The sequence below is a fragment of the Nicotiana tomentosiformis genome, chromosome 8, assembly GCF_000390325.3.
Source record: "Nicotiana tomentosiformis chromosome 8, ASM39032v3, whole genome shotgun sequence".
Lineage (NCBI taxonomy): Eukaryota > Viridiplantae > Streptophyta > Magnoliopsida > Solanales > Solanaceae > Nicotiana > Nicotiana tomentosiformis.
The window spans coordinates 65171245-65197446 of NC_090819.1; the positions used below are offsets into that span (position 1 = coordinate 65171245).

A 26202-nucleotide genomic window follows, 5' to 3' on the forward strand; every position below is an offset into this window, starting at 1 on the left:
TTTAGACTCGGCCTACACCGTCTTTAGCTACAGAGATTTGGAGCTTCTTGGGTTTGGTAGGTCACTATCACCGTTTTGTGGAGGGTTTCTCGTCCATTGCTGCACCTTTGACTAGATTGACCCAGAAGGGTGCTCTATTCAGGTGGTTTGAGGAGTGTGAGGAGAACTTTCAGAAGCTTTAGACTACATTGACTACCACCCTAGTGTTGGTGTTGCCTACAGGTTCGGGATCAAACACAATGTTTGGTGATGCATTGTGTATTAGGCTTGGCACGATGTTAATGCATGATAGTAGGGTGATTGCCTATACGTCTCGGCAGTTGAAGGTTCATGAGAAGAATTACCCTGTGCATTACTTAGAGTCGGCAACTATTGTTCACACGTTGAATATTTGGAGGCACTATGTGTACGATGTTTATAGTGAGGTTTATACCGACCATCGGAGTCTCCACCATCTATTCAAGTAGAAGGACTTAATTTGCAGCAGCGGATATGGTTAGAGTTGCTTAAAGACTATGATATCACTATATTATATCATCCGGGAGAGGCCAATATGATGGACGATACATTGAATAGGAAGGCAAAGAGTATGGGTAGTTTGGCATATTTACCGGTAGTGAAGAAGCCACTAGCCATGGATGTTCAAGCCTCGGCCAATCAGTTTGTGAGATTCGATGTTTCGGAGCCTAGTCAGGTTCTTGCTTGCGTTGTGGCTGAATCATCGTTGTTGGAGCGTATCAAGTCTCACTAGTTTCATGATTCTCACTTGTTGGTATTGAAGGATAAGGTGCAGCGAAGTGGTGCTAAGGAAGTAGTGATTGGTGATGATAGTGTTATGCGGATTCGAGGCCGGATTTGTGTTCTAAATGTTGATGGGTTAAGAGATTTGATCCTTGAGGAGGCTCATAGCTCGTGCTATTCCATTCACCCTTGTGTCATGAAGATGTATCGTGATTTGAAATAATACTATTTGTGGCGGAGATGAAGAAAGATATTGTTGCTTATGTCTCTCGGTGTTTGAATTGTCAACAGGTGAAGTATGAATATCAGAAATTGGGAGGGTTGATTCAGAGATTGGAGATACCGGAGTGGAAGTGGGAGCGTATTACCATGGATTTTGTTGTCGGGCTCCCACGGTCGTTGAAGAAGTATGACGTAGTTTGGGCTATTGTGGATCGGTTGACTAAGTCCGCACACTTCATTTCGGTGGTGACTTTATATTATGTAGAGCGGTTGGCTCAGATTTACATTCGGGAGATTATCCGCTTATATGGCATGCCTATTTCCTTTATTTCTGACCGAGGCACGCAGTTCACATCACAGTTTTGGAGAGCAGTGCAGTGAGAGTTGGGCACACGGTTTGAGTTGAGTACAACATTCCATCCTCAGACGGACGGGCAGTCTGAGCCCACCATTTAGATATTGGAGGATATGTTATGTACCTGTGTTATGGATTTTAGAGGGTCATGGGATCAGTTCCTTCCATTAGCAGAGTTTGCCTACAACAACTTTCAGTCGAGTATCCAGGTGGCTTCTTATGAGGCCTTGTATGGGAGGAAATATCATTCTCCGGTTGGTTGTTTTGAACCCGGGGAGGCTAGGTTGTTGGGCACTCATTTGGTCCGTGATGCTATGGAGAAGGTCAAGGTGATCCAGAAACGGCTTCGTATGGTGCGGTCTAAACAAAAGAATTATGTTGATAGGAAGGTTCGTGATGTTGCATATATGGTGGGTGAGAAGATTTTGCTCAGAGTTTCGCCCATGAAAAGTGTGATGAGGTTCGGGAATAAGGGCAAGTTAAGCCTTCGGTTTATTGGCCCTTTTGAGGTTCTTGAGAGGATATGAGAGGTGGTCTACAAGCTTGCATTGCCACCTAGTCTATCGTGTGTTCACCTAGTATTTTATGCTTCTATGCTCCGAAAGTATTATGGTGATCCCTCACATGTTTTGGACTTCAGCACGGTTCAGTTAGATGGGAATTTGTCTTATGATGTGGAGCCGGTGGCCATTTTGGATTGGCAGGTTCAAAAGTTGAGATAAAAGAATATTGCATCAGTGAAGGTTCGTGAAGAGGCCACCCAGTCGAGGAGGCTACTTGGGAGACCGAGTGGGAGATGCGGAGCTATTATCCACACCTATTTGAGGCTCCAGGTCTGATTCTAGACCAATTCGAGGACGAACGCTTGATTAAGAGGGGGAGAATGTAACGACCCGGCCGGTCGTTTTGTGTATGGTAGCCTCGTTACCCTAGTTATTGCTTCTTCTGTGGTTATGTGACTTGCTAGGGTAGTTGAATTGGTTTCAGGGAGGTTTCAGAGTGAATTAGGACACTTAGTCTCAAGGTTGAAGGCTTGAGTTGAAAGAGGTTTCAGAGTGAATTAGGACACTTAGTCCCAAGGTTGAAGGCTTGAGTTGAAAGAGTTAACTAGAGTTTGAATTTTATATAGACGACTCTGGAATGAAGTTTTGATGGTTCCGATAGCTTCGTATGGTGATTTTGAACTTAGGCGTAAGTCTGGATATTGATTCGGAGGTCCGCAGGTTGGGTTTAAGGCTTTTTGGCTAAAGTTGAAAGTTTGGAAGGTTGTGAGGTTTAAGTGAGAGTTGACTTTGTTGATACCGGGTTTGGATTTTGGTTTCGGGAGTTGGAATAAGTCCGTTGGATCATTTGGGACTAGTGTGCAAAACTTGAGGTCATTCGGAGTTGATTTAATATGGTTCAACATCAGTTTTAGAAGTTGGAAGTTTATTATTTATATTAGGCTTGAATTGGGGTGTGATTTATGATTTTATGTTGCTTGATGTGATTTGAGGCTTCAAGTAAGTTCATATCATGTATTAGGACTTGTTAGTATGTTTGGATGGAGTCCCGGGGCATCAGGTGCGATTCAGATGATGTGTGGACCATGTTTGGATTTAGTAGTAATGCTGAAGAATTTCAAGTTTTGGTGCAACCGCACCTGCGAGGATTTTGTCTCAAGTGCGGAATATGCTGGGGCTCGAAAAATGCCCAGGTGCGAATTTTGTTCCGCATCTGCTAGCTCGCAGATGCGGGAAGTGGAGCGCATAAGTGAAGTGGATTGTGGTCTTGTGTTTCCGCAGATGCAGACGTTGAGGCGTAGTAGGTGCATATGCGTAGAAACGCATATGTGACCAAATAGGCGGATGTTGGATTGAAGGTCTATGACCACAGATGCGGTGACTTTTGCACAGAAGCGGGACCGCAGATGCGGTTGATTGACCATAGCAGCGGTTTCACTGGCAGACTACATATGTAGAAGGGTTTGGCATTTTTCTCATTTTTGGAGTTGAGGAGTTCGGCTAAGGGCAATATTTGGAGCACTATTCACAATAATTGAGGAGGTAAGTGAAGATTAATCAGTTTTGTTGTTAGATATTGAATACCTATTGATTATTACACCTAATGTTCATGAATCTAAGTTGGAATTTGGGGATTTTTGCACTATGTTATTGGAGAGTGTGATTTGAGGGTTTGAGGGTTGTTTTGTAATTGGAATTGGATGATTTTGGTATGGTTGGACTCGAAATTTAATGGGAGTCCGAAATTTGTAAATTTTGTCGGGTTCCTAGGCACGCTTGGGGTTGACCTTTTGAGTTGACTTTTTAATTTTGATAAATATAGAAGCTTTATTGTTTGAAGTTGTTTCCTACAGCATTATTTGTTGATATTAAGTTGTTTGTGACTAAATTTGAGTCATTCGAAGGCCGAATCGTGGAGGAAGGACTTTTTGGAGTATTGATTTGCGCGTCTTGAGGTAAGTAACACATCTAAACTTGGATTTGAGGGTATTTAACCCTGGAAACTACGTTATATGCAAGGTATTGGGGTGATGTACGTGCTAGGTGACTGGCTCATGTATGTGCACCGGTGTATTCATGGTTTGAGGAGATTTTTAAACTATTTCCGGACTTGTGTTGCTATCATAACTTGTGGTACCTATATTTCCCTACTTGATCGATTATTTGAACTGTGATTCATGTTAGACATCATGTCTAGGCTATGCGCTAATTATTTGAGACTTGATAGGACTATTCTTGCTGTTCTGAGCTATATACCTTAATTGTACACATGCTTTCAGTCATGATACTATATCCGTATATGAAATCTGTATCTCGGTACTTGCTTATTTGATTCCTCACATGTCGTTGAAGCCTCATATATGTACCATTGTTGAATTGAGTATTAAGAGACATGATTATTAGAGGCTTGCATAATCTATGACTGAGTTTGGGCAATGGAGCCGGTTTGGTATTAATATTGAGTTGACGTGTACGCGAGGACCATAGTGGGCTAAGTGTCATTGTTTTGGGGCAATGCATGCACCAGACTCTATTGTTGGGCTAAATGATTATGATTAGAGCTTGGGCATGATCCGTCCCTCTGGAGTCTGACATGCTAGCAGTGGGCGCACGCACAATATTTTATATACGTGCTTGATGATGGGCTTTATTCCAGGCACTGGTACAGTGCTAAGTGTGATTTTTCTTGATGGATCCACCGTGATATTGTTGAATTGACGTGTAGGCACAGAGATGTACTTTCCTTACGCTAGCTGATAAATAAAATATCTTATTTGTGTTGGGCCTTAACTGTTATACTTGAAAGCATGTCTAAATTCCTGTCTTTTAAACAAATTGGACATAGCATGAATGAGTTAATTACTTATATTGTTCCTTTCATATCCTGAGTTGTTATCGGTTGTTAAATGTTGATCTATGACTGTTTCTTATGAGCTCGTCACTGCTTTCAACTCAAGGTTAGTGTTGTTACTTATTGAGTACATGGCGTCGGTTGTACTCATACTACACTCTGCATTTCATGTGCAGATCCAGGTATTTTCGGACGAGGTGATCTCTAGAGTTTTGTTGCTACCAGCTTTGGGAGAGTATAAGGTAGCTGTTATACCGTCCGCAGACCTTGAAGTCCTCTTTCATCATCTATTATTATTGTTCTTCTATTCACACAGTTGTATTCAGAATTTGGCCTTGTATTTTGATATTCAGTAGTACTCATGTACTCGTTGACACTAGATTTTGGGGATGGTTATAGCAGTATTGTTATTGTTTTTATTAGATAGTTATAATATTTCCGCTGTTGAATTTATTAAACCATGTTTGTTCAAATGTTAAGCTATTATGTGACTATTGGCTTGCCTCTCAAGTAGTTTTGGGCGCCGTCACGGCTCCGGTGGGAGTTTGGTCGCGACACTGCCATGATTTGTTTTACCATATTTTGATTTTATCTTTCCTTGAAGGAAGGGCAAAGAATTTACAATAATTGATTTTTTTACTTTTCCGAGAAAAAAAAATTATATTTGGCTAACCCCTTTCTTAGAGGAAAATGTTTTAGATTTTTATAAATTAAAAATTCTTCCTTCTCATAGACCAACACACAACACCCACAATTTAGCCCTAAAGAAAATTTTGATTAGGGGAAGAATTACTCAAAATTTGTATTAGCTTTTATATTATTTAATCATATGTAGGGTCATTGACCAAATCATAATAAATTACTATGCCTCTAGTAGTATATATTTCTTTATTGTCTTATTTATCGTCGACGTCCAAGATTTGCTTTGTTAAATATCGCATGACGCCTGATTATTTCGATCCCGTTACTTTTGAAATCTTTAATTATATATATTATCATGGTGTGTGCAATTTTTTTAGAATTTACAAATAGAATTTTGATTTTTGTTTCCTTTCACACTCAAAATTTGTTTGATGTTGGATCCGCTACACTCTTGTACGATTGAAATTGGCATACCTATAGACTTGAAAATTTTCTTGCGACTTATTTGCAGCTGAATGAGATGCATGTTATAGAAATTGAGATGTTAAGATAATGATTTTGTCATATAAGATTTTGAAAAGAAAACTAAAAGTGATCACATCACACAAAAGGTACAAGTACCATACAATAAGGAAAGGAAAGAGGATGACGCCCGGGTGATTTGGTCATATTATTCGTATCTTTTATATATATGTGGAAAGACAGATATTTGAATGTAAAGGGGGGAAAAGTAAATTTAAGATCACATGGAGAGAAGTTATTTCAAATAATATACACGCTCTCAAAATTTACACGGTCCTAACTAAGAACAAAACGCTATGGAAATAAATGATTTATATAGTCAAATACTAACTAGTTTATATATCAAGGAGCAGTTGTTACGAAACTGTTTTTCAATATTTTGAACCAAATACCACCTAAGCCCCACACAAAATTAATTATTTGTCATTTCTTTATGACTTGATCATGCATGGAAGGATATTAATACAGCTGGATGCATGACTATAAATGAAATTTAGGAAGGTAAACATTGTTATGGATAGATGTGGTGGTTTGCTTCAAGCCCTTTACTTGGCATCTCAATTCAATTTTTAGGAAAGACCACGATTATTGAAGCGTTAGCAATTCAGAAAGCTTTGAAGCAAGTACTCCAACATGGTTAGTCAAAAATTCGTATATTGTCAAAATTTCATGCAAATGATAGAAAAGAGATTAAGGGAAACGGCAAACATACTCTTGAAGAAAGATAAAGAAGCAAGTAGTATCACTTTCATGGTAAATTTTCTTGATCGATGGCTGATAAACGGCCAAAAATGCATATTTTTCGGTGTATTTTTATATCACAACTTGTGTGGTTACGGTAGGTTACATGAGTTTTTGTAGTGGATAATGCTCATTATGTGCATTCTTATGTGTAGGAACAAGTTGGACGAAAAGTAAGCAAAAGAAGTTGATTCGGGACTAAAAGACAAAAGAAGAACTTTGCTCGTTCACTCTCACGTGCAAACGAAAGAGTGAACGAGCTAGATGAGGAAAAGCTTGAGGAAAAAAAAGCTGCTTATGGCAAAAAGGCATGAAAGTGCACGAGAGATCTAGAAGGAAAAGAAGAAGAGAAGCACTTCGCTCGTTCACTCTCGCGTGCGCACGAGAGAGTGAACGAGCTAACCTAAAAAGGCTGTTCCAAAGTGGGCTTGTATTATTTTTACCCCATGCTAATCATATCCCATATAAATAGTCTCTAAACTCACTTTTTTAGAGAATCGAACGGGAGGAGGCAAGAACACAATGAAAAGAGTAAGGTGGAGAATTCTTCTACGAGTTTTTCACTTTCTTCTTCATATTTTCATTGTTGGTTATGACTTTTTATATTGTAATCTTACATAATATTATGAGTAGCTAAACCCTTCATCTAGGGTTTGATGGAACCTATTAGAGGATGATTTTCTACTACGTCTAATATAGATTTGCCTTTGATTTTACTCTACTAGTTCAACTATATTTTTATTGTTGTTGATTGAAGAGCTCGCAATTAACTGTGCCTATTTAGTGTGTATATTGCTCGAGAGAGAGTACACATTTAGGTAGTTGTTGAGAAACACCACTCCTAACATATTTGAGAGATTAATATGGAGGGTTTAACGGCGGTATTAGAGATAGCGAAACCTTGGTACGATCGTAGTGAGCGGTGAATTAGTGCCAGCTAGCGTAGTTCGAGAGAATACATCTAGTAAATTGTGGTAGTTACTCGAGAGAGAGCTACAACACCCAAAGTACTCATGATCGGTAGAGAATACTTAGGAAAATTTACAGGAAACATGGTGGGGGAGATACCGATAATAGGAGAAATCATAACCCTAGACTTTTCCCAATCTTGTCTACAATATTTGCTCTGTTAGTTATAAATTACTGCATCTTAATTACTTTGCTCTTAGTTATTAAACATTCAAACTGATATTTAATATTTCTGAAGGTTGAATACTTGAATTCGTGCGAAACTAATGTTTGTAATTAGTAGGTTAATTCCCTGTGGGATTCGACTCCGGACTTGTAAATCGGATTATATTTGCAACGACCGCTAGACCTCTTAGGAGGCGTAGTTGGGCGTGATTAAATTTTGGTGCCGTTGCAGGGGAATTAACGGTGTTATTAATTACAGTTAGATGAATTGCGAAAATTCTTAGTTTAGTCAGATTTCTCGACTTGGAATTCATTATATTGAAACTCTAACGTTTGTAGTCTCGTGTGTTACAGGTGTATGCCTAGAAATTCCTCAAAAATTGATGAATTGTATGAAGCATTACCGGACCCTGAGGAAGCTTGCAAGGCACTAAATCGAGCAAACAAGAAAGACAAACGACAATAGTACTCAATAGAATGAATCGAACTAGACATGGGGGATGTCAATGATAATCAAAACAACAGAAACATTGTGAATGACCTGAACAATCAGGGTGTGGCACCTCTTGTGCCAGAAGCAACCTTGTATGATTGGGCACAACCCACTACTGATAATTTGGCAACCGCAATTGCAGTCCCTCAGATACAAGAGGAATCATTTCAAATCACAAACAACATGCTACATCTGCTACAGAACAAGGGACTGTTCTCAGGGTCTTACATTGAAGATCTATAACAGCATCTGAAAAACTTTTTGTCCATTTGTGTCACTTAAAGGCAACCGAATGTGACACCGGAAGCAATCAGACTGTTATTGTTTCCATTATCGGTGACTGGAGAAGCTCAGACTTGCCTTAATTCGCTCCTCATAAACTCCATTACCACTTGGGAGGAATTAGTCAAGTAGTTTTTGAACAAGTTCTGCCCACCTAATAAGACTGCCAAGCAAGTTGAAGAGATATTGAGCTTCAGGCAAAAACCAGCTGAAACATTGCAAGAAACGTGAGAGAGGTTCAAAGGTATGCTGGTTAAGTGTTCACATCATGGCATTCCAGATCAGATGTTGGGGCAAAGGATCTACATGGGATTGGCAGAAAACTTGAAGGCCAATATTGATGCTTCAGCAGGTGGAGCATTTTTGAGCAAATCATTTAGGGATGCAAGTTCTTGCTTGATAAAACTGCTCAAAACTTAGGATGGATGACAAGAGATTCTACAATCACTCCTGTAGTTCACTCAGTATCTTTAGACCCAAACAACTCCATGGCTGAGAATATGGTTACGATGATGAGACAATTGAGAATCATAACCAAAACGATTGATGAGTTAGGCAAGAAGAAGGTGCACATAGTTGAGACGACAAATGGAGGATTATGCACACCATGCATAAATCAGACATATGTGTGCATGTGGAGTGGTGAGAGTGACAATTAGAACTATCAAGAAAATATGAACTATGTGGGCAACTATGGAGGCTAGAGACAAGGCGGTCAGACTTGGGGATAGCAGAATCAACAATATAGGCCAGCACAGCAGCAGTACAATAATAATAATAATAATCCTAGAGTTTCAAGACCACAGGGTTAGGCTATGCCTTATCAAAGGAAACAAGGGTACAATTAGCAGAATCCGCAACTAGCTTATCAACAACCTCAACAGCAACAGATAGTGCGACAAGATGATGGGTTGTTTGATATGAAAGGAATGTTGCAACAACTCATTGGGTCCAACGGGAAAATGGAAGAAAAGGTCAACTGGATGCAAGAAAAGGTAGTATTACACGACTCAGCTATCAAGGGCATTGAAATTCAATTAGGGCAAATATCAATGGCCTTTAACAATCGTCCTCAAGGGAGATTACTTGCGGACACACATGTTAACCCGAAAGAGCAGGGCCCGAAGCAGCTGATGGCTGTGAGTCTGAGAAATGGTAGAGATCTTGATCTTGAGCAAGAAATTTCTCGCGAGAGCCGACCAACTAAGATACTTGTGCCAGTATCAATTGAGGTAGATGAGTCAACTGAGCTAACAAAAGTAAGAATCCTTCCAGCCCAGGAGGAAATAAACAAGGAAACATAGGTTGAAAAGGAGGCTGAGGGAGTGCAAGAGAAGGCAGTAGAAAAAGTGCCTGAGCAGGATCAAACTCAAGTCACATGAAAGAATCGACCGCCAGCACCCTACCCGCATAGGTTGGCCAAATATCAGAAAGCCGAGCAGTATAAGAAATTCATGGAAATACTGAAGCAGATTAAAGTGAACATTCAACTGATTGATGCCTTGAGGGAGATGCCTGGTTATGCAAAAATGATGAAGGACTTGATGTCTCGCAAGTTAGACTTTCAAGACTTGACAACTTTTACACTAACTCAGATATGTAGTGCTGTCATGACGAAACCCATATCTGAGAAGCTAGCCATCCCAGGGAGTTTCACAACCCCATACACAATAGGCAGCTATGCTTTTGCTAAAGCATTATTTGACTTGGGGACAAGCATAAACTTGATGCCCTTAGCTATCTATAAAAGGTTAGGAATTGGAAGAGCGAGACCCACATCCATGTTACTACAGCTAGCCGACCGAACGCTGAAGAGGCGATCATGTATACTTGATGATGTACTTGTGCAGGTTGGAAAGTTTGTGTTTCCGGTAGATTTTGTCATTCTGGACTGCCGGGTTGATGAGAAAATTCCCATAATCTTGGAAAGGCTATTCTTGTCCACTAGGAGAGCTCTAATTGATTGGGAAACTGGGGAGCTAAAGATCAAACTGGATGATGGTGAGATAACGTTCAATGTGCAGAAGTTTATGTGGTGACCAAGTGAGTTTGCTAACTGCTCTCTGATAGAAGTTGTGGATGTGATTTTGGAGGAGGAAGATGAGGCATTGAATGCAAAAGACCCCCTAGCAGCCTGCCTGATGAACTTAGAAGAGACAGATGGTGAGAACTTGGCAGATTGGGTTTTGGCCCTTGAAGCCAAGGGTACTTGAAACGAGAGCTCGAATTTGAGCCTTTACACTTAGAAGAAAGAAAGACCCCTCCAGCTAAGCCATCAATCGAAGAGCCACCACAGTTGGAGCTAAAACCGCTACCGTCCCACCTCAGGTATGCTTTTTTGGGACCTAGTTCAACATTGCCTATTATTACCTCATCTGGTTTGTTCGATGTGCAAGTAGAACAACTTTTGCAGGTTCTAAAGGAGTGGAAGACTACAATTGGGTGGACCATTGTAGACATAAAGGGTATCAGCCCAACGTTTTATTTGCATAAGATTCTACTGGAAGATGGGCACAAACCTTCCAGAGAACATCAAAGAAGGTTGAATCCCAACATGAAATAAGTGGTGAAGAAAGAAGTGATCAAGTGGTTAGATGCAGGAATCATCTTCCCCATCTATGACAGCAACTGGGTCAGCCCAGTTCAGTGTGTGCCAAAGAAGGGTGGATTGACTGTAGTGCGAAATGAGAACAATGAGTTGATCTCAACAAGAACAGTCACAGGATGGAGAATCTGTATGGATTACAGAAGATTGAACAAGGCCACACGAAAAGACCATTTTCCGCTGCCCTTCATTGATTAGATGCTAAACAGATTGGCGGGGAGATCACACTTTTGCTTCCGGGATGGATACTCGGGATACAACCAGATTTCTATTTCCTTTGAGGATAGAGAGAAAACGTCGTTCACTTTCCCGTATGGCATCTATGCCTTTCGGAGAATGCCATTTGGCCTATGCAATGCACCCGCCACATTTCAAAGGTGCATGATGGCCATCTTCACAGATATGGTAGAGGACATAATGGAGGTTTTCATGGATGATTTCTCAGTGGTGGGGAACTCATTCGATGAGTACCTTATGAACTTGAAAAGAGTATTGAAGAGGTGTATGGAGACTAATCTGGTACTTAACTGGGAGAAGTGCAATTTCATGGTACATGAAGGTATAATCTTGGGACACTTAGTGTCAAGTAAGGGCATTGAAGTGGACCTTGCTAAGGTTGATATAATTGAGAAGTTACCTCCACCCACTTCTGTCAAGGCCATAAGACGTTTCCTTGGTCACGCCGGTTTCTACAGGAGGTTTCTAAAAGAGTTTTCCAAAATTTCTAACCCTTTGTGTAAATTGCTTGAAAAAGATCACCCCTTTGTGTTATATGATGACTGCAGGGTAGCGTTTGAGGAGTTGAAGAAGAGACTGGTGATTGCACCAACAATAGTGGCACCCGACTGGGGACAACCTTTTGAGTTGATGTGTGATGCAAGCGACTATGCTGTGGGAGCAGTTCTTGGGTAGAGAAAAGATATAGTCATCATACAATCTATTATGCAATTAGAACCTTGAGTGGTGCCCAACTGAATTACACAGTGACAGAGAAAGAGATGCTAGCAGTGGTGTTCGCATTTGACAAATTCAGGTCATACCACATAGGCTCCAAGGTAATTATTTATACTTACCATGTTGCTCTCAGGTACCTAATTGAGAAGAAGGAGTCAAAGTCGCACCTAATTCGATGGGTGCTACTGCTACAAGAGTTCGACTTGGAAATACGTAATCGAAAGGGAACAGAAAACCAAGTTGCTAATCATTTGTCGAGGCTTGAAGGAGCTGAAAAGAGGGTTGAGGTGGAAGAGATCATGGAGACTTTCCCATGTGAACAACTTTTATCCACGAGCCTTGAAGTAGCGCCATGGTATGCAGATATTACAAATTACCTGGCAAGCAGTATTGTTCCCTATGACTTGTCCTCTGTGCAAAAGAAAAAGTTCTTTTGTGATTGTCACATGTATTTCTAGGATGAACCATATTTGTTTAGACTTGTATTGATAACATGATCCGGAGATGCATTCCCGAGATAGACCAACCTTCTGTCTTGCAGGAAAGTCATGCTTCCCCGTATGGAGGCCATTTTGGAAGAGTAAGGACAACTGCTAAAGTGTTGGAGTCGGGATTTTATTGGACGACGTTGTTTAAATATGTACACGTTTGGGTGAAAAGCTGTGATGAGTGCCAACGGACGTGGAATATTTCCCGTCGACATGAGATTCCCATGAACCCAATTCAAGAGGTAGAAGTCTTTGATGTATGGGGAATAGATTTTATGGGACCATTTGTCAGATCATATAGAAACAAATACATATTGGTAGCTATGGACTATGTCTCTAAATGGGTAGAAGTCGTGGCACTCCCAACAAATGATGCAAAGGGAGTTATTGGTTTTCTAAGAAAGAATATCTTCACCCGATTTGGTACTCCAAGAGCGATCATCAATGATGGAGGTACCCACTTCTGTAACCGGGCCTTTGCAAAGTTGTTGGAGAAATATGGCGTTCGCCATAGGGTCGCCACTCCGTATCACCCACAAACAAGTGGGCAAGTGGAGGTGTCAAACAGAGAAATCAAGGGTGTTTTGACCAAAACTGTAAATGCTACTCGAACTGTATTACACCCAATATTTCCATACGTGGAAGTACGCTATAAGTAAATTGATATAAGCTCGGAAATGAGATGTTACATTCCGCATTTTCACACGGTAAAGTTTCGTCGTAAGCTAATCGACGTAAGTTTAGGAATGAGATTATTTTAAGATTATAGGCATTATGCTATTTCAAACAAGTGATGGGTAAATTCGCGAAAGTGAGAGGGTAAGCAGATCGAGGAAAATAAATTTTCGTCGAAGTTTAACTTTTTTGGATAAAATACGATCCGAGCTAAAATACCCGGTATTTATGGACTAGTACCATACAAGGTACCACATGGCCATGATAGTAAGGTGTATAAAGTGTATTAAAAGTGAGTAGTATTTTAAGTAAATTGAGGTAATTCTTAATTATGTGGATAATTGGATAATTATAGATTTTTAAGTGAGAGATTAACTTGTAAATTAAATTTTGTGGATAATTATTTGGTTAATTATTTGGGGGGGGGGGGGGACAAATCTACGTGTGATTTTGGAAGACTCGGCAGCAAGATAAAGCCAATTTAATGACTCTTAAAATCATGAGAAAGGTGGCATTTTAAGAGATTGATAGGTGGCTAAAGTAAGCCTTATAAGTGGGCCCCACACCACTCTAATAAGAGACCTTTCTAACTTATTCATTCAGTTAGGAAATATAGCATAACGGATCTACTATGGCAACATAGATAGCTTCAATAAAATTTCACACGATGTTATATTGTGTAATAGCAACGGAATTTTGTGATTCTAAGGGAATACGGTGCAATCTTTCTCAAGAATATCATACAGATTTTCCCCTACTTCGATCCGCCGTTACATGTTTTATCGCAATCAACGTGTGTTAGAGGGATTGTCAAGAGAATAGGCTCAGGCATGTTAAGGCTATCCCTTCTTTCTTTTGGCATGATCTATACGACACAAACGAAACGAGCAAATGCACAATTTCCATAAATGACTTTATTCATGGAAATACTAGAGATGATTATATTATTAATTTCCCATATATCTTATTACTCGATCATCTAATCGTGGGTCTCAGAAAATACGTAAGTTGATAAAGTTTATTTCGTGATATTAATCAAAGGCATAATGGTCTTACGACATTCCGAAAGATTTTATTAACGTACTTCTCATGCATTGCATTCATTTACATTGACCCATGACCAGACGATGTTATATATGTGTATATATGTATATATATGTATATGGGATATGGAAAAAGGTTACGGCGTTATATGCGCACCACCACCTGATCAGCTGGTATACGTTGTTGATTTGCCCACAGTGGCTGAGATGATATGATGGGATGCCCTTAGAGGCTTGATAATGTTATGAACGCACATACCCATGCATGGTATTATATTTATATGCACATGCGTGACATTATAATATTAAATGATTCACGAAAATATTCAGATATACATGTTGAGTCTTTTACTCCATGTTTCTCTCGTGTCTATTATTTACTGATTTTTATTCCTTACATACTCGGTACATTATTTGTTCCGACATAACTTTTGCCTGGGGACGCTGCATTTCATGCCCGCAGGTCCCGATAGATAATTTGAGAGTCCTCCAAGTAGGCTATCAGCTTAGTGGAAGATGTTGGTGCGCTCCATTTGCTCCGGAGTTGCTTATTTGGTTAGTATGATTTAGACATGTATTGATTGGTATGTCGGGGCCCTGTCCCGGCCTTATGACATTTATGTACTCTTAGAGGCTTGTAGACATATGTCATGTATATGAAAGATTGTATGGCTTTGTCGGCTTATGTTCAGTGTATGAGTGATTATTTTGGCCTTATAGGCCCGTACGTCATATGTATAAGTCAGTATATCAGGTTGGGTTGTTCTATGTCGGCCATTCCCTCATGCTTACTCTAGTTATTTCATGACGCCCCTTCTGGCCCACTTACCCATAATGATGTAATAAGAAAGATACTTTACGTTGGTACTCAGTTGAGTAAGGTACGGGGTGCCCATCGCGGCCCATCGGTTTGGGTCGTGATAAAAGTGGTATCAGAGCAGTTCTGTCCTAGGGAGTCTACAAGTCGTGTCTAGTAGAGTCTTGTTTATGGGTGTGTCGTGCACCATACTTATAAGCATGAGGCTACATAGCATTTAGGACTGTCACTCTTTGTTCTTACTCTAGATCGTGTGGTAGAGCTCAGTTGTAAGAACTCAATTTCCTAAACTCTATCTTATCCATAATACGATGATGCCTACATCCAGAAAGATGGTTGGTAAGAGATATAGCTGTGGAAGAATTGCGTCAGAGGAGCTCGATTTTTGCATCATGCTTATGATGGATAAATATGAGATATTCAGCAGATCATGTGTGTACTAAGATGTGTAAGCTTCTGGAAAAGGAGCCTTAAGGTATGGATATCTATCCATCCATATGGTAAAAAGCAACGAGAGATTCAGAAGCTAGATACAAGCTTCAACAAGTAAAATAAGCAAGATGAAAAAGGGTACGAGGTACCTAGCTATTGAAGTTTATCATTATTTACCATTCAGGAAGGGAAATATAAACATTTTGAGTTACCTTCAACAGTAGTAGAGGTATGTACAATCGGTCACACCCATCTCATTTATGCCCTATGGGGGCTAACAGAATTAGTATAAGAGAAGGCAGGATGTCAGGATCTAGTTAGGGTTAGGGTAACCCAAAATGGTGGATGGATTGTTAGCGTTAGCTGACATTTCTGAAGGATATTGCAAATGTGCTAATAGATCTCCTTGTGAGACACCCATATGGTGCACTCTAAAATAGTACAGCTAGATATGAATACTACAAAGATAAGCACTGGAAGCCTTGAAGGGATAAATATTACCTTAGTGTAGCTCCCGTCCCTAGTGGAGAAAGAATGTTAGGCAACCCAAAGAGCCAATGGATGGAGCAAGGGGAGCTAAAAGCAAAAGAATGTCTTGTTCGAGTTTTCAAAATAAAGTGATAGACATAGATGTTAGTGAAAAATAAGAAGAGGGTCAATGAAGCATTATGAGTAAGATATGATAAATGGATGACAACGGAAGATTAAAAAAATGATGACAGTATTACAGAGTCTATAATCAAGTGAAGGAAAAGACAAGAGGTGACAATCCTTGAGACAACAAAATAATATAGGCCATAAAGTCATGTCCTCATTTTGAAAAATAAGTCTGTGACTCTAATATGATTACCAAAAGGAAAAGTTAGACCCCAGAGTAATAGAAATCAGTATGGACTAGTGAACAAGATAAACTAAACATGAATTAGGGATTGAGTGATTTGATAATGGTCGATATCATGAGAATTTTGAATTTCGTTCCGGCGATAATAGAATGGACAACAGAAGAAGATTCATGAGAAATTCAGAGAATGGTCATTCAGGAAGACGCTTCCCTAAAGCAAGCAATGGTTAAGCTTAAGGGACTGTATGTTCCAGTTATACTAAGTGTCATCCTCGCGAGTAAGGAATTTTGCTACCCTTAGTACATAAGGATTACCGCAAGGCGAGTAAGGGTCATCGATGATGTGAAAAGAGCCAAAGTTGAAGAGGTAAAACATCTATAGGTAGATCGTCGTAGCTCCAACTCTTAGTAATCCCCTAAAGGGGGGAATATGGAGTGATGTGGCATTAAGTCTAAATTAAATAGTTCTAGTAATTATGGAATGGTAAAGGAAGAATGTTATAAAAAATGAAAAAGGAGTGAGCTTGCACTTACCTAAATCCTATAGATATGCTAAGATTCCAGAATATTATGCAAGCACGACATCAAGGAGAGGAAGTAAAGGTTTCTGCCCGAGATGTTATTGATAAATAAGAAGCCAGTGCGAGACGTAAGTTAATGCAAAGGAAATAATCCAAGAAAGATTACAAGGAATGTTGATATGAGAATGGGCCAACGAGTAGTTAGTAGTTGATTCAGGAAGAGCCTAGTTATGGCTAGACAAGAGGATACAAACAAAGTAGCAGATCGTGCAAGATAAACATAGTAAACCCCAACATAGTGAATTCAGCTCGCGGTTAGGACAAAGTAATCCTTGAGAAATATTTAGATAGGAGTTGGGGTAGTTAAAGGTACCGTATGAGTGTTACGGAAATAAAAGAGAGTTCTACTGGGAAGACAGTTAAAACTTCAGTTCAGAAGCAATCGTACGAGCAGATGAGTGTGGAGGTAAGTAACTAAGGATAATTACAAGTGAGCACGAACATCAAAAATTCTATCAGGAATATGATGTAATAAGCTCGCAGCTTTACAAGAGTCAGAGGGTCCTCCCTAAGTACTACAATGAAAGACTAGCTGAGGAAATAAGAAAGAAGGCTTCAAACTAAGCACAATGACCTAAAGAGGAAATGGTCTTATATAAACAGTCTCACAACAACATTGTATGCACTCCATAAGAAAGTGGCACCTATTGTGGTTAATGAACGGGAAGAAGAAAAAAATCAAAAGGGTGATATTCAAGATCATATGGTTTGTATGGAATTTCAATATGTGTGGGCACTAAAATAAGCCAAGTATTCATGCAACAAGTGGTAGAACGACCGGGAAAGTAATTGCTTACATTTAAAGAAAGCTGAGAAGGAACGAAAGGAATTATTTGATCAATGATCCAGAGTTAGTTACATTATGAATGCACTCAAGATTTCAGAGTATTATCCATGCAGCATATATGTTGGCAATCATACAGCCGTAGAAGACTCCGGTATAAGTTAAAAGAAATAATTAAGTTCAGGTCATAGACAAAGGATTGAATTGTTAGAAGATTGTATCATGGATATTCCATTCATCCACGGAAGGCTAAAGTAATAACTAATACCATGAGCCACAGACCGGAAGATAGCTTAAGCCTACATAAAGGCTGATTAGAAGGAGGAGGAGACTAAAAAGTTACATCAACCAAGTAAATCAGGAGTCTGTTTATTGAACACAGAAAATTATAGAAATCGTGATTGAGAACATTGCAGGATCACTCTTAATATCAGAGGTACAAGAGAGATAGTAAACCAACCATATTCTATAATGGCCATACTATAAAGCCAGTTAGAAAAGTACCAGCCTCATAAGAAGTCAGTACGAAGCTCCCACCGGATTGTGTATGCACCAGAGGTGCAAGTATTATAATAGAGCTTCAAGTTATGGACATGAATTATATCTATGTGGAAGGGAGGTCATGAAAGAAATAGAAGATACGATGCAAGATTTTAAGGTAGTAAGGTAAAGGTAAACAACGTACGAAATACTCAAATGCAGAAGGTTGTGAATAGTCTATACTGCGGATAAAAGGCTAGAAATACGGGGATTCAGTATCCAGGAATGATAACGGCATCGTCAATGGTATATCTTCCAGCCTATGGTTTCTAGGTACCGGGAGATCTAGCCAAGAAAGTAAAGAAGCGTTAGAGATGATGTAATGTCTCGCTTGATGTTCCAGAATAGAATAAGGAAATCTCTGGTGCAAGCAAATTTAAGGAAGCTTGTGAATAGTATTAATAGATACGCATAGGTCGCAAGCTAAAGTATAGTAAAGTGATAAGGTTTTAGGACATGAGTAAGGATAAGAATGGGGGAGTGAGAAGGTGACGAGAATGGATAAGTCCTCGGAATTAAGCCCATAAAAACAAGAGAGCTAATGGTTTTTCTAAGTTATAGAAAGTTCAGTATAGCCTGAATGAACTCAAAGAAGTCTAAGACTAATAGCATCTAGAAGAAATGGAATGCTGCCCTGGTAGTGGAATGAGGGTGTGATTGTGATAGATAAAGGATGACGTTTGGGCCTTCGATTGAGTAATAACTTGAAGAGGATTTCATAAATTGTACGGGATTAAAATACCCATGTAAAGTGAGTTATAGTGGGATGCTATAACATACGGTTATGGAAGTATAGTATCACCCTAGGTGGATCAATCTAATTACTAGCGGCAGTGTTACATAAGAGATCAAGTTATCAGTGGTAGATTGTAGATCAATATTGAGGTGAATCAACAATGGATGGACAAAAGTCGCAAAGTGTAACAACCTGACCGGTCGTTTTGAGCATTTACGCTCCTTTCAACTATTTGAAGTATTGAATAACTTTCTACGAGGTATTATGACTTGTGTAAATTATCGATTTTGGTTTTAAGGTATTTCGGAGTTAGCTTGGAAGAATGAACTTTCATGTTGGAAGCTTAAGTTAAAATAGTTGACAGGATATTGACTTATGTGTAAACGACCTCGGATTTGAATTTTTATGATTCCAATAGCTCTGTATGGTGATTTTGGACTTAGGAGCGTGTCCGAAAAATTATTTGGAGGTCCGTAGTGGAATTAGGCTTGAAATGCCGAAAGTTGAATTTTTGGGAAGTTTGACCGAGGGGTTGACTTTTTGAAATCGAGGTCGGAATCCAATTCTGGAAATTTGAATAGCTTTGTTATGTCGTTTATGACTTGTGTGCAAAATTTGAAGTCATTCCGGGTTGATTTTTATGTATTTCGGCACAAGATATAGAATTTGAAAGTTCAAAGTTCATTAGGCTTGAATTGAGGTAGGATTCATGATTTTAGCGTTGTTTGATGTGATTCGAGGCTTCGACTTAGTTCGTATGATATTTTAGGACTTGTTGGTATATTTGGTTGAGGTCCCGAGGGGCTCGGGTGAGTTTCGGGGTGGTTTCGGACCATTTCTAGGCCATTCTTAGTTGCTGGTTTTTGGCCACAGAGGTATGCATCGCGATCACAGACAATTGGTCGCGATCACGAAGAGCAATTTTGCTGTTTGGGCAGTGTGAATCGCGATAGAACAAACTTCTGTTGCACTGACCCGACTTTGGAAGCTTATATCTCGCAATCTATAAAGAATTTAGATATGATCCAAAAATAAAAATTATAGCCCTTTGTGTCTAATTTTCAGAAAAGTAAGTCATTTATCATTTGGAGTTGTGTACAAAATGTTATGATAGATATACTATAGGCTATCTGGGAAGAGTTTGGAAATTCTCTATTGCACAGAGCTGACTTTGGAAGCTTATATCTCGGAATATATAAAGAATTGAAAGATGAGCAACAAATGAAAGTCATAGTCCTTGGTGTCTAGTTTGCAGAAAGCTAAACCAATTGCAATTTAGAGTTATGTACAAAAGGTTATGACCATTATACTAGAGGTTGTCTGGAAGAGCTGGGCATTTGTGCTTCGTGATCGCGAAAGGAAAATTTTGGGCTGGAAATTTTTGTGCTTCGCGATCGCGAAGAGTGAATGACTGGACAGAAGATAAAATCGTGGGCTTTGGTTTCTTTCTTCATTTTCGGATTTTGGAGCTCGGATTGGGCGACTTTGGAGAAGAAATTTTCCACAAAACTTAGGGTAAATGTTCTTGACTCCCTTGTGATTATATTCCATGAATTAATCTTCGTTTTCGGCGTTAGATTATTGATTTTTCAAGAGAAATCGGAGAAATTTCTACAATTTCATAAAAATGAATTTTTGAGATTTGAACACCGATTCGGAGTCGGATTTAAGTGAAATTAGTCTGGTTGGACTTGTAATTGGATGGGTTGTTGGATTTTGTGAGTTTCGTCGGATTTCGAGACGTGGGCCCCACGGGCGATTTTTTAGCTAAATTTTGGATTTTATTGGAAAATTAGAATTTTCTTATGAAATTAATTCCAATAAATTTTATTGACTGAATCGAATTAATTGTGGCTAGATTTGAGGGATTTGGAGGCAAATTCACGAGGCAAAGGCATACCGGATTAAGGAATTACACTGTTTGAAGTAAGTAACACTTCTAAACTTGGTTCTGAGGGTATGAATTTCCGAATTTGGTATGATATGAATTGTTTGGAGGTGACACACACGATAGGTGACGAACATGTAGACGTGCACCACCGAAAGTGTGTCTTGAATAAATCATGTGAAGTAGTAAAATTAAAGAATCATGTTACTATCTGAACATGTGGCACTTGATAGAGGAATTAAGTTGAGGCTAGTAATAAAGATCATGTTTAGGCTATGTGCCGATATTTTTGGACCCATGGGGTCGTGATGCTGTTGAATTAATTATTCTAAAATATGCATTTCACACTCAGTAATAATTGTCCATTGTGAGGATATTTTTGGGATTGAGTTGTGCAACGCAGCAGGCCATTTGGCTTTATATATGTTATTATTAAATGGATCGGGGTTGCCCGCCTGCAGCAGGCCAGAATGGCTTTATACATTATTATTGTTCTGGATCGGGGCTGCCCGCCTGCAGTAGGACTTATAGGCTTTACTATTTTATGGATCGGGGTTGCCCGCCTGCAGCAGGCCTTATAGGCTTTGTTATTATACGGATCGGGACTGCTCGCCTGCAGTAGGCCATATTTGCTTTGTATTATGCTTGGGCTGAAGGAGCCCCTCCGGAGTCTGTACACACCCCCAGTGAGCATAGATGATCATCGATATTCGGGATGGACTTCCTAGGGCATGGACTTGCCTTACTTACTACTTTATATATATATATATATATATATATATATATATATATATATATATATATATATATATATATATATATATATATATATATATATTTGGGATGGATTTTCAAAGGGCATGGACTTGCCTTACTTATTTGTATTGTAATGAGTTATGTGGACATGGATCTTGTCAATATCATTTATATTTAGGGATAAATTATTCCAGGGCTGGATTGGCCTTATACGGTACTGGGTGATTGATTATCAATCGATGTGCATATATATACGGGTTGGAACACTCCTGGGCTGGATTGGCCATAAATAGTACTAAGTGACCGGATAATTTATGACCAGTATGTACTTGAGATCTTTCTACTAAGATGTCATATGCCTCATATCATGCAGTATTAATCTATTTCACTTGTACTGAGTTTACTGTTGAACTTGAAAGCATGCCTATATTTATGTACCATTATTTTTACTGGACTGTACCTGCGGAGCTCATCATTTCTTTTAGCCTAGAAGTTAGTCTTGTTACTTATTGAGTTAGTTGTACTTATACTACACTCTGCACATCATGTGCAGATCCAGGAGCTTTCGGACACGGAGATTGTTAGATTTTAGAGTACTATAAATTGGAGACTATCAAGGTAGTTGTTTGGCATCCGCTGACCTTGTCTCTCTTTCCTTCAGTAATTGTACTGTTCTATACTTTCAGACATTGGCTTTTTATCAGTCAGACATTGTATTCATATTAGATGCTCATGTACTTAATAACACCGGGTTTTGGGAGTGTTATATTTGAAATTTGAGATTTCTTCCACTGAATTTAACTATTTTGTTCTCAAATTTAAAAGAAATGGTGGTTTATTGGGATTTTTTGACTTGCCTAGTATTGAGATAGGCGCCATCACGACAGGTGAGATTTTGGGTCGTGACACAAAGTATGAGATGAGATTAGGTCGTCATTCTTAAGATGAACAGTAATGAGGAAGCATTAAAGGGCTTAGATTTATACATATGGGATAAGCAACATAAGTAACCTGGAGTTCGGTAGCAGACCTCAGTAACGATAAATCGAAGTAAGAGTTATGGTATAGTATGACCTACCTAGATGCAGTAAAGTCAAACAGGTAGATAACCGGGTCTATAAAATAAGATATAGCAATATTCGTAAGTTCAACAAAGTATCGAGCAAAGAACTTCAGTATACCTATAGATGCCCAGAGAGACATCTTATCAAGATATGTATATTCTTACAAAGTGAGGCCTAGAGATTCGCTAAAAACTGGAGAAAAAAGGACATAAGAGTCGCATAGGAGCACATACAAGGAAAACGTTATACAGGCTGCATGACAGGAGGTAAAAAGAGTTACGAGATTGGAAAAATTTCGACTACAGACCATGGTGTGATAAAGAGGCCTAAAAGGGGGAATGCCTTGGCCTTTGGATTTATTCAAAGAACAGTTGCCTAAATGGCAAGAAGGGTAAAAAGTATTCGCAAGAGCTATGGGTTATGAGAATGATAAGTGCATCAGTCAACATTCGAGGACGAATGTTTCAAAGGGGGGAATGATGTTACACCCCATATTTTCGTACGTGGAAGTACTCCATAAGTAAATTGATATAAGCTCGGAAATGAGATGTTATATTCCACATTTTCGTACGGTGAAATTTCGTCGTAAGCTAATCGACGTAAGTTCGGGAATGGGATTATTTTGAGATTATAGGCATTATGCTATTTCAAACAAGTAATGAGTAAATTCATGAAGGTGCGAGGGTAAGCAAATCGAAGAAAATAAATTTTCATCGGAGTTTGACTTTTTTGGATAAAATACGATCCGAGCTAAAATATCCGGTATTTATGGACTAGTACCATACAAGGTACCACATGGCCATGATAGTAAGGTGTATAAAGTGTATTAAAAGTGAGTAGTATTTTAAGTAAAATGAGATAATTCTTAATTATGTGGATAATTGGATAATTATAAATTTTTAAGTGAGAGATTAACTTGTAAATTGAATTTTGTGGATAATTATTTGAATAATTGTTAGGGGGAGGAATAAATCTACGTGTGATTTAGGAAAACTTGGCAGCAAGATAAAGCCAATTTAATGACTATTAAAATCATGAGAAAGGTGGCATTTTAAGAGATTGATAGGTGGCTAAAGTAAGCCTTATAAGTGGGGCCCACACCACTCTAATAAGATACCTTTCTAACTTATTCATTCACTTAGGAAAGATAGCATAACGGATCTTCTATGGAAACATAGATAGCTTTAATAAAATTTCACACGATGTTATACTGTATAATAGCAACGGGATTTTGCGATTCTAAGGGAATACGGCGCAATCATTCTCAAGAATATCATACGAATTTTTCCCTACTTCGATCCGCCGTTACATGTTTTGTCACAATAAATGTGTATTAGAGGGATTGTCAAGAGAATCGGCTCAGGCATGTTAAGTCTATCCCTTTTTTCTTTTGGCATGATCTATACGACACAAACGAAACGAGCAAATGCACAATTTTCATAAATAACTCTATTCATAGAAATACTAGAGATGCTTATATTATTTATTTCCCATATATCTTATTACTCTATCATATGTTCGTGGATCTCAGAAAATACATAAGTTGATAAAGTATAATTTATGATATTAATCAAAGGCATAATGGTCTTTTGACACTTCGAAAGATTTTATTGACGTACTTCTCATGTATTGCATTCATTTACATCGACCCATGACCAGACGATATTATATACGCGTATATATGTATATATATGTATATGGGATATGGAAAAAGGTTACAGCGTTATATACGCACCACCACCTGATCAGCTGGTATACGTTGTTGATTTGCCCACAGTGGCCGAGATAATATGATGGGATGCCCTCAGAGGCTTGATGATGTTATGAACGCACATACCTATGCATGGTATGACATTTATATGCATATGTATGACATTATAATATTAAATGATTCACAGATATATTCAGATATACATGTTGAGTCTTTTACTCCATGTTTCTCTCGTGTCTATTATTTACTGATTTTCATTCCTTACATACTCGGTACATTATTTGTACCGACGTCTATTTTGCCTGGGGACACTGCGTTTCATGCCCGTAGGTCCCGATAGATAGGTTGAGAGTCCTCCAAGTAGGCTATCAGCGCAGCGAAAGATGTTGGTGCGCTCCATTTGCTCCGAAGTTGCTTATTTGGTTAGTATGATTTAGACAAGTATTGATTGGTATGTCGGGACCCTGTCCCGGCCTTATGACGTTTATGTACTCTTAGAGGCTTTTAGACATATGTCATATATATGAAAGATTATATGGCCTTGTCGGCGTATGTTCAGTGTATGAGTGATTATTTTGGCCTTATAGGCCCATACATCATATGTATAAGTCAGTATATCAGGTTGGGTTGTTCTATGTCGGACATTCCCTCATGTTTACTCTAGTTATTTCATGACGCCCCTTCTGGCACACTTACCCTTAATGATATAATAAGAAAGATACGTTACGTTGGTACTCGGTTGAGTAAGGTACCGGGTGCCCGTCGCAGCCCATCGGTTTGGGTCGTGACAAACGGATTGGGCAAAGATATTTGGTGATGCACTATTAGCCTACTGCACTACATTTAAAACTCCGATTGGTATGTCACCGTACATATTGGTATTTGGAAAGGCGTGTCAGTTACCGGTAGATCTAGAGCATAGAGTTTTTTGGGCATTAAGGCAATTAAACCTTGACATGGAGGTCGCTGGTATGGGTAGAGTCATAGAGCTTCATGAACTTGATGAGTTCTGTTACCATGCTTTTGAGAGCACCAGGTTGTACTAGGAAAGGATGAAGATCATGCACGATAAGTAGATTCAAGAGAGTATTTTCAAACCCTGAGATGTCGCATTGTTGTATCATTCAAGATTGAAATTATTTTCGGGTAAGCTGAAATCTACATGGTCGGGATAATTTAGAGTTGTGCAAACATTCTCAAGTGGAGCTGTGGAAATTGAATTCGAGGATCGAACGAATAGGTTTAATATCAATGGGCAAAGGTTGAAACATTACCTTGGCATGGATGAGGAAAAGGTTGTATCGGTTACTCTATTGCAGGAGCCTCAAATATTGCGTGAACCTTAAGTTCGATAGCATGCGTCGTGCCGCGACGTTAAATCAGTCGCTTCGTGGGAGGCAACCCATTGTAATGTTGTATTCGTCATATCGCGACGTTAAATCGGGCGGTTGTTGGGAGGCAACCCACTTTTATTGCTTTGCTATTTTCTTTATTTGTTTTTGATTTTTGTATAATTTAATATGTGTGTGAGTAGGTGCAGGGTCAATAGATTACATACGAGCAAGGTTCGAGGTGACGAACTCTAGATAGAGTGTAGAGGAAGAACAAGTGAAATTTGGCCAGGCATGTGCTCGTTTAAGTCCTCGCTTCGCGGAAATTGCACGAGCCAGAACTCTGGCCAAACTTTCCAGAAACAGCGAAGTATGGCCAAAACGCGTAGCCACTGCGCGAGTCTTTTTTCTGTGTTCATAATAGCTTGTTCACCCTCTCATGCACACGCGAGAGTGCACAAGCACAGGTG

General features: G+C 39.1%; 1 protein-coding gene across 1 annotated transcript; it reads left to right on the forward strand.

Annotated features, from left to right (window-relative positions):
- The first annotated feature begins 556 nt into the window (after positions 1-556).
- Positions 557-1845, forward strand: LOC138897613 (uncharacterized). The gene is made up of 4 exons (XM_070183606.1): positions 557-694; positions 782-934; positions 1033-1148; positions 1461-1845. Exons 1-4 carry the CDS (start codon positions 557-559, stop codon positions 1843-1845), a joined length of 792 nt encoding a protein of 263 aa, XP_070039707.1.
- The last annotated feature ends 24357 nt before the right edge of the window (positions 1846-26202 follow it).